The 16755-nt window shown below is 44.1% G+C and overlaps 1 protein-coding gene across 1 annotated transcript in view; it reads left to right on the top strand.

Moving 5' to 3' along the window:
- The window catches only part of LOC311492363 (high affinity immunoglobulin gamma Fc receptor I-like), a gene marked incomplete at both ends in the record, with an annotated part of 30841 nt that extends 14848 nt beyond the window's left edge, over positions 1-15993 (top strand). Inside the window, 2 exons of the mRNA XM_084550624.1 lie at positions 2664-2909; positions 15761-15993. Coding sequence (XP_084406750.1) covers positions 2664-2909; positions 15761-15993 — 479 coding nt within the window. The remainder of the gene's footprint in view (positions 1-2663; positions 2910-15760) is intronic.
- Positions 15994-16755: the final 762 nt, after the last annotated feature.

The raw sequence follows: 16755 nt of genomic DNA, 5'->3' as shown, positions 1-16755 counted from the left end.
CTATCTATCTATCTATCTATCTATCTATCTATCTATCTATCTATCTACCAACCTACCTACCTCATGAGAGACACCACCCACCCCCCACACACTGTTTGCCCCTCTCCCCTCAGGCAGGAGTCTGCTGAGCATCAAGAGCAGGGCCACCAGACCGTGGAACAGCTTCTTCCTGGAGGCTGTGAGACTGTTGAACGCTGGAGGATCCCTGTAGCCCCTGCCCCCCGTCAACCAACCACAGATATATTTTGCCACCAGACCTGTAGGCAGCATCCCGGGCTTTTAGCAGCGGCCACTTGGTGCTGTCCATCCACGGCTTCTGATTTAGTAAAAACCGTGAACTGCAGAACTGCACATAGTCCAGGACAGATGACAAGTAAGCCTCCAGGTCCGTGATCTCTTTAAACACTCCTCAGTCGGTGTGCCTTAAACAGTCCCGCAGAGCTGAAGAAGCCTCCTCAGACCATACCTGCACTGTACTGGTGGTTGGTTTAGTCCTGCAGATCCGAGGATGAGATGTGGTCTGACATGTCCATGTGTGAAGCTGCTACAGCCTTGTATGCTCCCCATATGTTGCAGTAAACCTGATCCAGGATGTTACTGTCTCTGGTTGGCTTTTATGGAGTTTATGGAGTTTGGGAAGTGCTGCTTTAAGTTCCACGTGGTTAAAGTCTCCAGCCAGAGTCACAGCTGCCTCTGGGTTTGCATTCATCTGTCTGCTGATCAGACAATACAGGTCCTCTAATGCTAATTTAGCATTTTCCATTGGTGGAATGTAGACGGCCATGATCAGGATAGAGCAGAACTCTCTAACTAGTTTATATGGTCTGCATTTTAATGCCAGATATTCCAGATCAGGGGACCGTTCCGATAATGCTGTTAGCTGTACACCATGAGTTGTGAATGTATAGCGCTAAGCCTCCACCTTTCCATTTGCTGGAGACCGCAGTCCGGTTGGCTCGCAACAAAGAGCGCCCCTGTAGCTCTACCACAGCGTCTGGGATGTTATTCTCCAGCCAAGTTTCAGCGACGATTGCCACACAACTGTCCCTCATATGCTGGACGATCCTCAGCCGAATCTCATCCATGTTGTTGCTGATAGACCTGGCGTTCATCAGGAAGAGACTGTGAAGAGCCGGTCTGTGTGGGTTAGCTTGTAGCCTGTTCTGCTTGCCCCGCTTTTGTTTACGGTGTCTCCTCTGTCTTCTAGGCCACAAAACGGGGGATGGTAAGAGTGCCAGTGAGCCACTGCACTTGCACTTCTCTGCTGATTGCCATTTCCTAATAATTCAGCACGTCTGTACTGAATTAAGGCATCCACAAGCTGCAATAGGGCAAAACACACATATAAACAAACAAAAATACGAGAGTCCCGAGCCGCAGCGTACATAGCCGCTGCCATCTTGGTCAGCAAAATAAGTCAGAGTGTGGAGTGGTTCTGCTCTTGATAGGTCACAGTAAAAGAGAGGGAGCAACTGGCTTCTCCAACAAACACCTTTTTAAACGTCCTCAAGCGTCCTCCAATCACTGGCCGGTCTACAGGAAGCTGAAACAAAAAATGAAAACAGCAACCCCTGCAGGCAGGGAGGGAGAACAATACCACACAGGCACTCACACACATAACTGTGCGAGCTGCTTTTAAGATGTTTCCTCACAATCTCAGCTATACATCAGACTTTGTACTAATAAGTACTAATATGTTACAATGCTAATAAACCACAAACAACATTGAGGACATTAAGCAAATGTCAGAGGTGCATTGACCACAGATTTGCTCTGCCTTTGCTCTTTGTGCCACCCACTGATATTTAACTAAAACACTGAGGCTATTTCCATCACCTGTGCTTCTCAACAGTCAAACAGGAAGAGACCACTTCTCACTTCACACTTCAGTCTGATGTTCAGTCAGTCAGCAGCAAGACAACATGGAGGTCAGAGCTTTCTGCATCGCACTGTGTGAGTACTGGCTCCTTTCCAGATTAAAACGTAATGATAAAGACTTTATTTACAATTAAAAAGCTCATGCACATGAAAATCTTTGAATGATATTTATTTACTGAACCTAACTTTAACTAATCTATTTTCTTGGCGTCTTCAGTGACTGTGATGATGCTGCTGTGTGCACAAGACCAGGAAGTTGGTGAGTAGATGTTTTGTTGGGCAGTTGTAGAAAAGAGTATCATTTTAAAAATATCTTGAGATTGGTGTGTTTAATCATCACAGGAGTTCCTCTATTACTTTTCTACTTTTAAATGTTGTAGACGTCGTCCAGCAGTTCACAGGAGTAAATGTCTAAACTGAATTTCTCTGTTTTTCTTTGTCTCAGATGCAGCTTTTCTTCGTATCTCTCCAAACAGACTGCAGTTCTTTGAATATGAGTCGGTCACTTTGTACTGTGAGGGAGTCTTTTACTGTGATGTTGAACATAAAAGGATTCGGGAGACGCCCTCATGTTGCACCACTAATGACAGAACATCAAGAGGACCTCGCTGCACCACTGAAAATCTTTATCCAGATGATTCTGGAAAGTATTGGTGTGAGGAAGGAGGAGAGAGAAGAAACATCATCAACATCAATGTCACTTGTATGTTTGCAGTGAGGCAGTGATATTTTGTGATTATCTCAACATGATTTCAAGATAAATTAAATATGATCGTGTTCTTCAGCTGGTTCTGTGATCCTGGAGAGTCCTGCTCGTCCTGTGAAGGAGGGAGATGATGTGACTCTGAGCTGCAGAACCAAAATATCATCCTCCCAAATAGCAGCTGATTTCTATCAAGATGGAGTCCGCAAGTGGAGAAGCTCCACAGGAAATCTGAGCATCAAAACAGTCTCCATGCTTGATCAAGGACTCTACAAATGTCACATCTCTGGAGTTGGAGAATCACCACAGAGCTGGCTGTCTGTTGGAGGTGAGACATGTAGGTTTTTTTTAAAATAAGATTCATAAAGTATTGATCACATATGTGTCGGAAACAATTCCCATCTCCTTTCCCAAAATCTTTTTCTACAGTCGATACAGATCACAAAGACTCTAATCCTGCTTCCTCTTCCTCCACAAGCAGACCATGGATTATCATCTCCGTTTTGTTGATGCTTCTCGTGTTGGTTGTTGGACTACTTTGCTTGGGCAGATTTACCTTTCTCAGAGGTGAAGAACATGAAGGGAACTTTACTCAATCAGCTCACTGGTTTTGCTTTGTCACAACACGATTCTTCCATATACACAAATGTCACAGAGGAGTTTCTCAAAGTTAGGTGCTAGGGCCAAAGTTTTTCACATTGTAAATGTTTCCATTGCATAATAATTTCAGGAAACACTGCACAATTTTCCAAATTAAACAAACTTCAGTGTTGTGTAACTACTGTTACTTAGGAAATCAGTTCCTCAGGTTACTTTAGTTCCACCACAAAATTCAAAATATCTTCTTTTTACAGATTGTCTTTCACGGTCACCAGCAGTGCCTGATTCAGACTCATCAGAGCATCAGACAGGTAGGTTTAACTTCTAGAGATTAAACATTTAGCGGAAAGGATATTAAATATATATAAATATTTTTTTTTTCTAGTGTCTGTACAGGCCAGTGCAGCTGAAGCAAGCCGAGCAATGTATGCTACTGTAACAAAGAACCGGAAGAAGAAAGGTATTTCCTCTAACCTTACATTATTTTAGCCCAGACCACAGTTAGCATGCTACTCAGCGTCTACACTGTTGGACATTACGGTGCTGGTGTTAACTTTAGCATCCTGCACAATGCAGGATTTGAAAGTTGCATTTTTGATGTCAAGAACAAGTTATTGACCCAAAGTCAACAACTGATCAGATTATAAAATGTGGAACAATCCAAAGCTCCAGAGACATATGCTTATTACCATTCAAGGCAAGAGCTGGATGTTAACTGGAGCCTGGTGGTGGTTAGCTTAGCTTAGCATGAAAAAAGTTGTTGATTTAAACAATTGCAGAACCAATCCTGTAAAAGCGACATTAAGTTGATATATTTCAGCTGTGATTGTTTCTTTCTCTCAGATGAAAATGGAGATTTGCCTGTTTACCACGCTTTGGGCCAGAGTGGTGCTCCACAGCTGGGTCAGAATTGAGATTATTCATAACATTATTAATCCCAATATCTGTGAATGATTCATTGTTCTAATTAAAAAGACACACGTGTAGTAAGGAATATTTCATTTGTCTTCAAAGCAGCAGAGTACAGCGTTCCCTCAGCAACCCAAGACTCCGCTGACAATGATGTCTACTATTCTACAATTCAGGATGTAAGTCAAATACGGTCTTTTATCTCCTCGTTGCTACACAGTTGTCTATCTATAAGCACAGTCTTGCTTGCTCCACTCATAGATGCCGAAAGACAAGTCAAAAAGCAGTTCAAAAACCTTGAGCCATCAAGCTCCTCATCTTCTGTCAGTGCAGTGGCTACACTGATTCTAGTATTAAATATACATGTAAACCTCTAACATGGTGTCATTTAAGTGGTTGAGGAGTTCAGAATATTTCCTGGTAGAGGGGTAAGAGTAGACATCATGATTTGCTTAGAAAAGTAAACTTCTGCAATGACTTCTTTTCTTTCTGTAATCTACAACTTCCTTGATATTTGTCTTCTGTGTTCTATGTGTTACAGGTTGCTGAGTGGTGACTGAAAAGAGGAGCTTCATGGTCTACGTGAAAACCAGGAAGTGACACAGTTAGGGCCAGTATTGTTGTTGTTATTGTACAAGCTAAAAAAGAAAAAAAAATATTTTGACCTCAGGTCAGTTTGCTGTGTTACAAATTTAAAATAGTTTCTGTGCAAAAACAAACGTGTGGAGACTGACAGCGTGTGCACTTTAACCAACACATCAGAGAAGTTTCGGTTGATTTTCATCAGGCAGTTTAACCAACTTGTTCCATCAGCTTAGTGTGTTCACACAGTTGCTCACCAGATGAGCGCTGCTGCTGCTGTTTCTAAATGCTCCGCGGTTAGCTGCGTATCTGATGTTGTTGCATTTTTTTTAGGTTTGTGGTCAACAACGAGACGAGAGTTTCTTGTGTTTCACCAATGAGAATAAAAGTCATGTCATACACGTCAGAGTGTCTGTTTGAGTTTGTTCTGTGGTACAAAATGTCAGCGTTTTGTCACATGTCTCATGATAATTCTAACTATAGCAGAAAGTTCCTCGGTTTTAAGCGTGAAATTCATCCACGTCCTCATTAAATAACCTGTGGTACAGTCATGTTCACACTGACAATAGTCTTGAGGATTATGTCTTTTGAAACTCAAGTGAGTCGATCTTCCTGCATTCTGATAGGACATTCAGAGACAGATCCATTACTCAGAATTTTCATCTTTTGAATTTCTTTAATTTCTCATCAGTAGTTTGAAGACGCTCCGGCCTCGGTCGACGAAAAAGTCATTTGTTGACTCTTCTTCCTTGACTTTCATTTGCTTGCTCCTCTGTTATTAGTTTCACCTCCTTACTCTGTGTATGTATATATAGTCCTGTCTTATCCCTTGTCACTTTGTCTGTTCAGTTACGGTGGAAGTACCTGTTGCACTCTCCTGCTATTCCCTGTGTTCCTTTGCTTCTTGTGTTTCTTAACATCCTTTGGTTTTTGGATTACTTTGCTTCTTCTGCTGCAGTTACCATGAATCCAACAAAAGACAAAGTGGATCTTTTTCAAATAAAAATAGGTAATACAAAACTATTATGTGGTCACCATAATCATTGCTTGCCTCAGGAGTAATTCAATGTAGAACCACCACTGATGGTGAGAAAAGGTGTAATACTGACTGGCTGGCCCATGTTAGGTTTAATCAAACCATTTATCATGATGAATATTTATCATTCTGTCTTGCTGGGCACCCACAGTATGTGCCAGAGATTTGGAGGCATGAAGTCTGGTTGTAGGGCTAGTTGGTGAAGAGAGGAGACCACCCCTTTCATCAGAGAGTCTGTCCTTGAAATCATCACACTGTCGATTTGTGGATCATCCACATCCTCTGGTGCCCTCACCATGATGGCTCCAAAGTCCTCTGAACATCTGATTGAGTTTTTCAACAGTTACAGTAGCGTGGAAAGCTCCATCTGTCAGGCTTTCTGTGATGTCACTGGAGAGGACATCCATGTGAGATCTATGAGATCAACTCTTCCCCAACTCTGACCACACAAGACACTAAAATGAAAGGAGAATGGTCCAAGAGAACCTTGGGTGGAGCTATTTCATCATTAAGACCCTCCTCACTGGACATGGCCATGTGAAAGAAAAATGTCAAAGAGACACAAACAGATCTTGAGCCTTTCAGTGTAGAACAGAGAACGAAGATCCATCCTGCTCCAAGTGAGGACTCCGACCAACGCAGAAAGAAAGTGAAGACCAAAAAACCTCTGTGGTGAAGATTCTTCTGCTGCTGCTGAAGAACTTGATTATAACCTGTACATATCTCTTATATCTCTTCTTCTATCCTATGCCTTTCTCCTCACTCTCCTTAACCCCACCCCTCATTTTCTTCACCATCCCTTCCCCATTACTAAGTCCCTTTCTCCTTTCCCTATTTTCTCTACTGAGGAGGAGACTTCTCTACTGCTGTCGAAGAACTTGATTTCGGCCTGCGCCTATCTTTCCCTATCACCTGCCCGGAGATAGAAAAAGAGGCAGGACACAACTAAGCTCCAAGGCAACTACAACCAGATTTGTTCATGCCTTGATCCACAAAAGTGGCTGCCCTCTGCTCTGAATGTAATGCAGGAATATAATTTCCCCATGTTGTATCAATAACGGAATAATTAGCTGATGTTTAGATGAGGCCCATGTCGGCCCAACCTATGGATTTAAGAAGGATCTCACTTGGCCAGGTGGGACTCAACCGGGCTGCAAGTGGGTTTGTCTGTAGCTTCCATAGTTGCTCAATCCAAGAATGGCCATATGAGGTATAAGTGGGATTCAACAGGTTTTCAGGTGAGGCCTATCCCGGGTTTTTCCATATCAGACCCTTGAAGTCCCCACCTATGCACTGAAGTATCTGGGCCCTTGGGATGAGCTTTCACATAAACCCAGCTCCCTCTTTTAGCTTCTAACCCGTTTACGGGCAAAATCTACTGGTGTCAGGCACTAGCAGCCACCTTCCTGACACATGTTAATGCCTGTTTACATTCCTCTCAGTGTCAGTTAGCCTCACTGATTAGTGGTTTTCTTAAGGCTAGCTGTTCAGTCCTAATCCCTTGAGTTCCCCTTGACATTGTACGTGTGGAAATGCTCTTACTTTCACTATTAAACATAACCAACATAAGTGATCACAGATCACGATCAATCAGGATTTTTTTCGACCACATTTCTATCTCGAAGACGATGGTTCCCCACTATCCTTCCAGTTTTTAATAATGCGTTGGACAGTTCTTAACCCAGTTTTAATGGTTTCTTCAATCTCCTTAGATCTTTTCTCTGCTTGATGCATGCCAGTGATTTGACCCTTCTCAAACAGACTAACATCTTTTCCATGACCACAGGATGTGTCTTTAGACAAGGTCTGATCTTAACGTTGACCAATGGGAGCCGTTGCTACAGCTCATTTACTATATTTACACAAAGGAAACACTGTTCATCAATTTGGTTGCTAGGACAAAATATACCATGGTGATGGTGGACTTGGAGCATCGGGGGGAACCAGATGGACAGTTGACGGTATTTTCAGACTTTTTCTTTCATTCGCAATGACTTCATGTTCTGATTGTTAATAAACACTAGAGTCTATTAGGTATAGCAAGTATACAGCATATAAACCTAAGTTGCCTCCGGAAAACAACAGATTTTAGCTCAAAAATCCTTCTCAAAATATTCACCAGAAAGTCCTTCCTCTAGGCTGAGCATTCACATTAATTCAACCCATCTGTGGTCAAAATCTATTGGTGTCAGGCACAAGCAGCCACCTTCCCGACCGTATGTTTGTTCATGTTTACATTCCCTGAGCATTACCTTACTCTGGACACCATTATGTTGTTGTCGTTGCTTAACCGCTTTTTTGAAAACATGCTAACAGGTCTGTAAACTCCTTCAAGCCTTCTTAATCAGTTGTCTTTTTAGCTCTTACTCCAAACGTCTTTCTTTCACTAAACTTCATATTGTGGTGACATTAGGAGAGACCTGGTGGGTGACGTCAGGAGCAGGGCTCCTTAATTACTGATGTGGTGCAGCTGTGAGGGATGGTGTGAGAAGAGACAGGCTGATAAGTGTGGGAGATGTGGCGTGGGGGGCGAGGAGCAACACGTTCGGCGACACGGTGCTCTACTAGCTGGGGAGGGTGTCGTTCGCAGTGATATAGAGCTGCCGGCGACGAAGATAGGTAGCCAGGGGGAGTTCGTGATCTACGTGTTAGGAGGGGAGGCTGGTTGCCTCCTGTAGCTAGATCAGGGCCCTTTATAGAGAGTGCCGTGTGGCCATCGCTCCCTCTGCGGCCGCCACAGCGACTTCCTGGCCGCCATCCAGTTTCTGTCTCGCCGTCCAGCGAAGCCGTTGCCCCGGGGAGTTGGACGGTGGTACAAGCTCAGACCCCGGGGGAGGGTCTCGCCGAGCGGCCGAGCTAAGTACAATCCTTTACTTAATTTTGTATGTATTTGTTATTTAGTGTGTGTGTATAGGTCGGCCTATTTTTATATTTTATATTTAGTGGTGGGGTTGCCGGGGCAGGAGTGACGGCTTGCGGGTGGGCGCTCTGGGGGAGCCATATACTGCAGGTTAGCCGTGTGTGGGGTGTTGCATGGATTCTGCTGTGTTAAAGCATGCCTTAAAAGCTAGTGATACTAGCCTGATGTGCAGTGGATTTTCATTCCGCGTGCTGTGTTAAAGCGTGCCTTAGGAGCTATGAAGTTAGCCGATATGTAGTGGATTGTCACTGATTGTTATTAGAGGCGAACCTGTCGTTGTTGTGACCCTCCAGAAGGAAGCCTGCGCCCCCGACCGGCATCTCCCTGTCAGACCGAGCCCCCACGTGTTTTATGAACTCTTGTCATTTATTAATAAAGATTGTTTCTTATTATACACTGTCCTTGTCTGTGTGTTTGTTCAGAGGTTCTGACATCTTTAGCTTTTATAGCTAAAGTGAAACCCGCAATTATTACAATATACTTGGGTACAGATCTTTGTTTAATACAAATTGTCTGTGTTACTTGTGCATTCAACTCACGGAAAGGCATAATGTCATTTAGTTTGAATTATACACAACAGTGTCATTTGAAACTAGAGAAGCTACTCTTTCAATTGACACAAAGCATCACATAACTGGATCTAAACAGCTAGCCTCAGCCAACAGAGAAAACACCAAAACTTTGACTTGCAAAGTCAACATGGCAGAATTTCTTCTCATGTCTCAATAAGAGGAGAGTTTTGCATATGCTAGTTTCATTGATTTAGAGAGAGGGAGAGTGAAGTTTAAGGTGATATTAGAGAGGCATTAAATTACAGCACTTTGTAGAAGATTCTTAATAAAGTTCACTCCATTGACTTGTATTGCCTCCTCCAATATGGCGGCGATGTTGACATATCGCAACAACGGGCCAACCCGCTCAATGAGAAGAGGAACTGACTAAAGCTGAACTCAGCTGAAATGATCTTGTTTTTAAATAAAAATCTCTGAACCACCCAAATCCCCTTACCAATTTCACAAGCATTTTGTAGACCTACTGTCAACATCCGTCCCTAGATGCACAAGCATTTCACTTTTTTATGTCGCAAATGCAATTTTGTATTTCTATCAGTCTTATAAAAGCATATATCTAAAACATAACAAGTATTATATGATGGCAAACTCATACAAGTATATCATTATTTTCTATAAAAGAAAAAAAAATTCAAGATGCACACACTGTAGATCCTTTATTGTTAAACAAACACAACAGTGCCTTTCTGTTTCACAACCCTTTGTCCTGTTTCATGCGAATGCTATGTATAATTTAATCCAGCAGACGTCGCCACGTTTAATTATATCAAATGCTTCGAAACACTGAACCATTTCAACACAATTGCTTCAGATTGATTCAGCGCTTCAGAAAGCTTCGGTTTCTCCATCACTGGCTGCCGGTGCAGGACTCTGGCTCTCTCTGGGAGGCACTGGAAGGTAGGGAAACAACACAAGAGATAAGTCCAAAGTTAACAAACGATAATCCTTTAAGGCACAAGGCAAAAACCAGAGAACAAACACAAACCGTGACATGCTGAATTATCTGGCACTGGAGGAAAGCCACGGCCAGCCTTTTAAAGAGTGTTCGATTGAAAAGTGCTCACAGCTGTGTCATGTGCACCTGCAAGAATCCTGCCCAGGTGAGTCTAATGAGGGAGAGAGAGAGCAGGAAAAGAGAACAGAAACAACAACAGCACTGGAAACCCAGGACCATAACAGTCTCTACATGATGGTTCCAACCCTGAAGCATGAAGGGGGAGGTGTAATGGTGTGGGGGTGCTTTGCTGTTGACACTGTAGGGGATTTATTCAAAATTGAAGGCACAGCATGGCTACCACAGCATTCTGCAGCGACATGCTATCCAATCCGGTTTGCGTTTAGTTTCGCCATCATTTATTTTTCAACAGGACAATGTCAAGAGATTAGTGGGTAATGGGGGTAGGACCCAGATGCAGAACAGAGCAGCTGGGACAGGAGTTGGGAAAAAGAAATTTAATGAACAAAAACGAGACTAAACAAAAATCACTGTGGAGACAGCAGGTAATCTAAACATGATGAAACAAAACTACTACAAGACATGAATTAAGTACAACCTGACAGCAAACAAAAGGGAAGGCAGGGCTATATATACACACAAGGGACAGAGGGGTGACGAGACACAGGTGAAACAAATAAAGGCGGAGCACAGTAGGAGAAATCAATGACAATCAAAAGTGGAAAACACAGGAAGTAACACAAGACAGGAAACCAAAAACAGACCAAAAATACACACCAAGGAAAAGTAAACACGAACCATGACAGTAAGGGCTATTTAACCAAGAAGGAGAGTGATGGAGTGCTGCACCGGATGGCCTGAGGCCTCATTGAGAAAATTGAGAATTGAGAAAACCTTTATTAGTCCCACAATGGGGAAATTGCAATAGTGGGGGGAGGAAAAGGGGAAGAAAAACAAGAGGAGAGGGAAGGAGAAAAAAAAGCAAACCCAAACTACACTCATCAGGGGGAGTACAGTATGGGACCGGGAAAAACCCCCCAGCAACATAAGCACATATGAGCACACTTTACAACATAAGAACTCAAAACAACTTGCACCGGGGAGGGGGGAAAGGGGGTGGAGGTATTCCAGCGCAGACAGGCATCCGCGGCTGCGACCAGTTTCGGTGGCGCCTTTGGACCCCGCCTGTCGCACTGGTCACTCATGCACAAAGACTTACGTGGTTTTCCTACTGAAACGCCCCCTTTTAACTATGCAAATTTAAAATTTTAAAATGACCCTGCCCCTGAGATTCCCTTCTCTGCATGATAAGAAATAAAAATGACTGAGACAGGAAAAAAGAAGAACTTCACAGAAAGCGAAATGGAAACACTAAAAACGTCCTCTTTGGCAGCTGTCCTCCACGCTTGACAATGTAGGTTAATTGCATTTGCGCATGACATATGATCTGTACATTCATTCATTCATCTTCTGTAGTCGCTTATTCCTGTTAACGGTCGCGGGGTCTGCTGGAGTCTATTTCAGCTGTCATTGGGCGAGAGACGGGATACACCCTGGACAGGTCACCAGTCTACAGCAGGTCTACAGCATTCACACTCACATGCACACCTATGGTCAATTTAGAATCACCAATTAAAGCGTGTCTTTGGACGGTGGGAGGAAGCCAGAGTACCCAGAGAGAACACACGTACACAGATGGAAACACCACACAGAAAGGAACCAGTCAGCCCATGGATCCGAACCCTATTGACATTTACAAATCATGTGATGGCGCTTTTATATCAATGTGTGTGCAGTCGAGCAAAACTGGCTCTCGCAGCGAATTGCGCTTTAATGTTGACCTGTTCAGATGCATTATATTTTGGAATTTGATATACCTGGCTGACATGCGGATAGAAATCCAGGGCAGCAGCCTCAGCAGGGAAGTCCAGACAGCCCTTTCCCCAGCCACTTCCACCAGTTCTTCTGGAGGAACACCCAGGCGTTCCCAGGCCAGACGAGAGATATAATCCCTCCATCGTGTCCTGGGTCAAACCCGGGGCCTCCTTCCGGTGGGACATGCCTGAAACGCCTCTCCTGAGAGGCGTGCAGAAGGTATCCTTACCAGATGCCCTAGCCGCTCAAATGACGCCTCTCGATGTGGAGGAGCAGCAGTTCTACTCTAAGCTCCTCCTGTGTGTCCGAGCTCCTTACCCTGTCACTAAGGCTGAACCTAGCCACCCTGCGAAGGCAACACATTTCGGCCGCTTGTATTCGTGATCTTGTTCTTTCAGTCATTACTCAAAGTTCATGACCATAGGTGACGGGTGGTAGATCGACCGGTAAATTGAGAGCTTTGTATTACGGCTTAACTCTCTCCCGCCCCCTCCTACCCTCACTCGTGAACAAGATGAGATACTTGAACTCCTCCACTTGAGGCAGGACCTCCTCCCCAACTCGGAGTGGGCAATCCACCCTTTTCCGACAGAGGACCATGGCCTCAGACTTGGATGTGCTGATCTACGTCCCAGCCGCTTCACAATCGGCTGCGAACCGCCCCAGCAAGAGCTGGAGGTTGTTGTATGATGAAGTTACCAGGACCATGTCATCTGCAAAAAGCAGGGACAAGATCCTCTGATCATCGAACCCGACACCCTCCCCCACCCGGCTGTGCCTAGAAATTCTGTCCTTAAAAGTTATGAACAGAACCGGTGACAAAGGGCAGCACTTGTGGAGTCCAACCCTCACTGGGAACAGGTCCGACTTACTACCGGCTGCACGGACCGAACTCGCACTCCTTTGGTACAGGGACTAAATGACCTTTAGCAAGGGGCCATCCACCACATACTCCTGGAGCACCCCCCACAGGACGCCTCTGGGGACACAGTTGTAAGCCTTTTCCAAATCCACAAGGCACATGTGGACTGGTTGAGCAAATTCCCATTTCCCCTCTAGCACCCTATCGAGTGTAAAGAGCTGATCCATGGTTCCACGCCCGGGACGAAAACCGCAATGGTTTGTCCGTAATCTGAGGTTCAACCATTGACTGGACCCTCTTTTCCAGCATCCTGGCATAGACCTTGCTGGGGAGACTGAGGAGTGTGATCCCCCTATAGTTGGAGCACACCTTCTGGTCTCCTGTTTTGAAGATGGGGACCACCATCCCGGTCTGCCACTCCAGAGGTACTGCCCCTGATGTCCACGCAATGTTGCAGAGGTGTGTCAGCCAGGACAGCCCTACAACATCCAGAGAGATACCCAGGGCGGACCTCATCCGCTCCTGGAGCTCTGCCGCTGTGCAATTCAAAGACTTCTGCCCCAGAGATTGAATATTTCCAACCCCAGGTCCTCCGGCTCTGTTTCCTTTATGGAACACGTGTTGGTGGGATTGACCATCTCCGCAAACTATTCCTTCCACCGCCCGATGATATCCCCAGTTGACATCAGGCAAGCAAGAAGCCCACCCCGGCCCTCAGCCTGTCACCTGGAGCAACTCCAGGAAAGATGAGGGTCCAACCCCTCTTGAGTACTTGGGTTCCAGATCCAATGCTATGTGTCGAGATGAGGCCGACTACATCTAGTCGATAGCACTCAACCTCTTCCACAAGGTCCGGCTCCTTTCCCGCCAGAGAGGTGATATTCCATGTCCCAAAAGCCAGCTTCCATAACTGAGGATCAGACAGCCAAAGCCCTTGCCTTGGTCTGCTGCTCAAACCACATTGCACCTGACCCTTCATGCTGCTCCTGCGGGTGGTGGGCCTAGAGTCCATGTCTCTAGTTTGGGCTGGGCCCAGGCGCTCACCCACGAGCCCCAGGCCTGGCTCCAGGGTGAGGCCCTGGTAACCCTCCGGGCCAGGTACACAGACTCTTGGTTGCCTTCTCCATAAAGGATCACGTGGTGACTTGCCTGACAGAATCTGGGTCCTGTGCCTCAATTTCATACATGGTCCTTTGCCTCTATCTTGTGGGCTAATGGTGGTACTATACCTTTCAAGGGATAAAAACCAAATGTGGAACACTTTGGTTCTCCAAATGTCCAAATGAAGAGTAGACTTGGTTCAGTTTTTACTAGAACCTTTGTAGAATATGTGTGCTTTGTGGTATTTCTATAAACTCTTGGTCCAGTTGAAGTCAATGGGGTTGCTGAATGAGTTGAGAATGATGTCATCGCTATCAGGGTGTTTTGACTCACTATCTAATCTAAAAGACATGTTCAACTTTGTCTGTTAAGGTGAGTTTCACCTCTAGCACTCTGGGGACTAAGTGGTTAAATACGAGCGCTGTTTTTAAAATGACCTCTCAGTCTCAGCTGTACTTTAGACTTTGTGCTAATAAGTTTATATTGGAATGCTAATAAACCACAATCCAGCGTGGAGAACATTAAGCAAAACTCAGAGGTGGACTGACCACAGATTTTCTCTGCCTTTGCTCTTTGCACCACCCACTCATTTAACTAAAACACTGAGGCTATTTCCACCACTTCTGTCTCTCAGAAATCATACAGGAAGAGACCACTTGTCAGTTCACACTTCAGTCTCATGTTCAGTCAGTCAGTGGCAAGACAACATGGAGGTCAGAGCTTTCTGCATCGCACTGTGTGAGTACTGGTTCCTTTCCAGATCAAAACTTAATGATAATGACTTTATTTACAATTAAAAAGCTCATGCACGTGAAAGTCTTTGAAGGTTATTTAGTAAGTGAACTTAAATTCAACTAATCTATTTTCTTTGCGTCTTTAGTGACTGTGACGATCCTGCTGTGTGCACGGGACCAGGAAGTTGGTGAGTAGATGTTTTGTTGGACAGTTGTAGAAAAGAGGCAAAAATATCTTGAGATTGGTGTGTTTAATCACAGGAGTTCCTCTATTACTTTTCTACTTTTAAATGTTGTAGATGTCGTCCAGCAGTTCACAGGAGTAAATGTCTAAACTGAATTTCTCTGTTTTTCTTTGTCTCAGATGCAGCTTTTCTTCGTATCTCTCCAAACAGACTGCAGTTTTTTGAATATGAATCGGTCACATTTTACTGTGAGGGAGTCTTTTACTGTGATGTTGGACATAAAGCAACTGGGGAGACGCCCTCGTGCTGCACCACTAATGACAGAACATCAAGAGGACCTAGCTGCACCATTAAAACTCTTTATCGATATGATTCTGGAAAGTATTGGTGTGAGGAAGGAGGAGAGAGCAGAAACATCATCAACATCAATGTCACTTGTATGTTTGTAGTGAGGCAGTGATATTTTGTGATTATCTCAACGTGATTTCAAGATAAATTAAATATGATTGTGTTCTTCAGCTGGTTCTGTGATCTTGGAGAGTCCTGCTCGTCCTGTGATGGAGGGAGAAGATGTGACTCTGAGCTGCAGAAACAGAACATCTTCCTCCAACATCAGAGCTGATTTCTATAGAGATGGAGTCCGCAAGTGGAGAAGCTCCTCAGGAAATCTGAAGATCAAACCAGTCTCCATGCGTGATCAAGGATTCTACAAATGTCACATCTCTGGAGTTGGAGAATCACCACAGAGCTGGCTGTCTGTTGGAGGTGAGATATGTAGTTTTTTTTCAAAATAAGATTCATAAAGTATTGATCTGATATGTGTGTGAAACAATTCCCATCTTCTTAAATTTCATCTTTTTCTACCGTCGATATAGAAGATCACAAAGACTGTAATCCTGCCTCCTCTTCCTCCGCAAGCACACCATGGATCATCATCTCCGTCTTGTTGATGCTTCTCTTGTTGGTTGTCGGACTGCTTCGCTTTGGTAGATTTCCCTTTCTCAGAGGTGAAGAACATAAGTTGAATTTTACTCAAAAGTACACAAAAGTCACAGAGGAGTTCCTCAGGGTTGGGTTCTAGGGCTGAAGTTTTTCACATTGTAAATGTTTCCACTGGGTAATAATTTCAGGAAACACTGCACAATATCCGAAACTGAATGAACTTCCCTCTTATGTACAGTAACTATTGCTACTTAGATAATCAGTTCCTCATGTTACTTTAGTTCCCCCACAAAATTCAATATACCTTCTTTTTTACAGATTTTCTTTCACGGTTACTGGCAGTGCTTGATTCAGACTCATCAGAGCATCACACAGGTAGGTTTATATGTAAGAGATTAAACATTTCGCAGAAAGGATATTAAATAAATATTTTTTTTTTCTAGTGTCTGTACAGGCCAGTGCACCTGAAGATAGCCAAGCAATGTATGCTACTGTAACAAAGAACAGGAAGAAGAAAGGTATTTCCTCTAACTTTACATGTTTTAGCCCAGACCAGAGTTAGCATGCTACTCAGCATTTACATTGTTTGATGTGACGGTGCTGGTAATAAAAGTCTTGGTGCTTGGTGCATATCCTTATTGTCATTCAAGCCAAGAGCTGGATGTTAACTGGAGCCTGGTGGTGGTTAGCTTAGCTTAGCATTGAAAAATGTGTTGATTTAAACGATTACAGAACCAATCCTGCAAAAAAGTAATTAAGTTGATATGTTTCAGCTGTGGTTGTTTCTTTCTCTCAGATGGAAATGGAGATTTGTCCGTTTACTACGCTTTGGGCGAGAGTGGTGTTCCACAGCTGGGTCAGAATTAAAATTATTCATAACATTATTATTCCCAATATCTGT

Source organism: Chelon labrosus (assembly GCF_963514085.1).
Source record: "Chelon labrosus genome assembly, chromosome: 1".
Lineage (NCBI taxonomy): Eukaryota > Metazoa > Chordata > Actinopteri > Mugiliformes > Mugilidae > Chelon > Chelon labrosus.
This window is presented reverse-complemented; position numbering and strand designations above follow the sequence as displayed.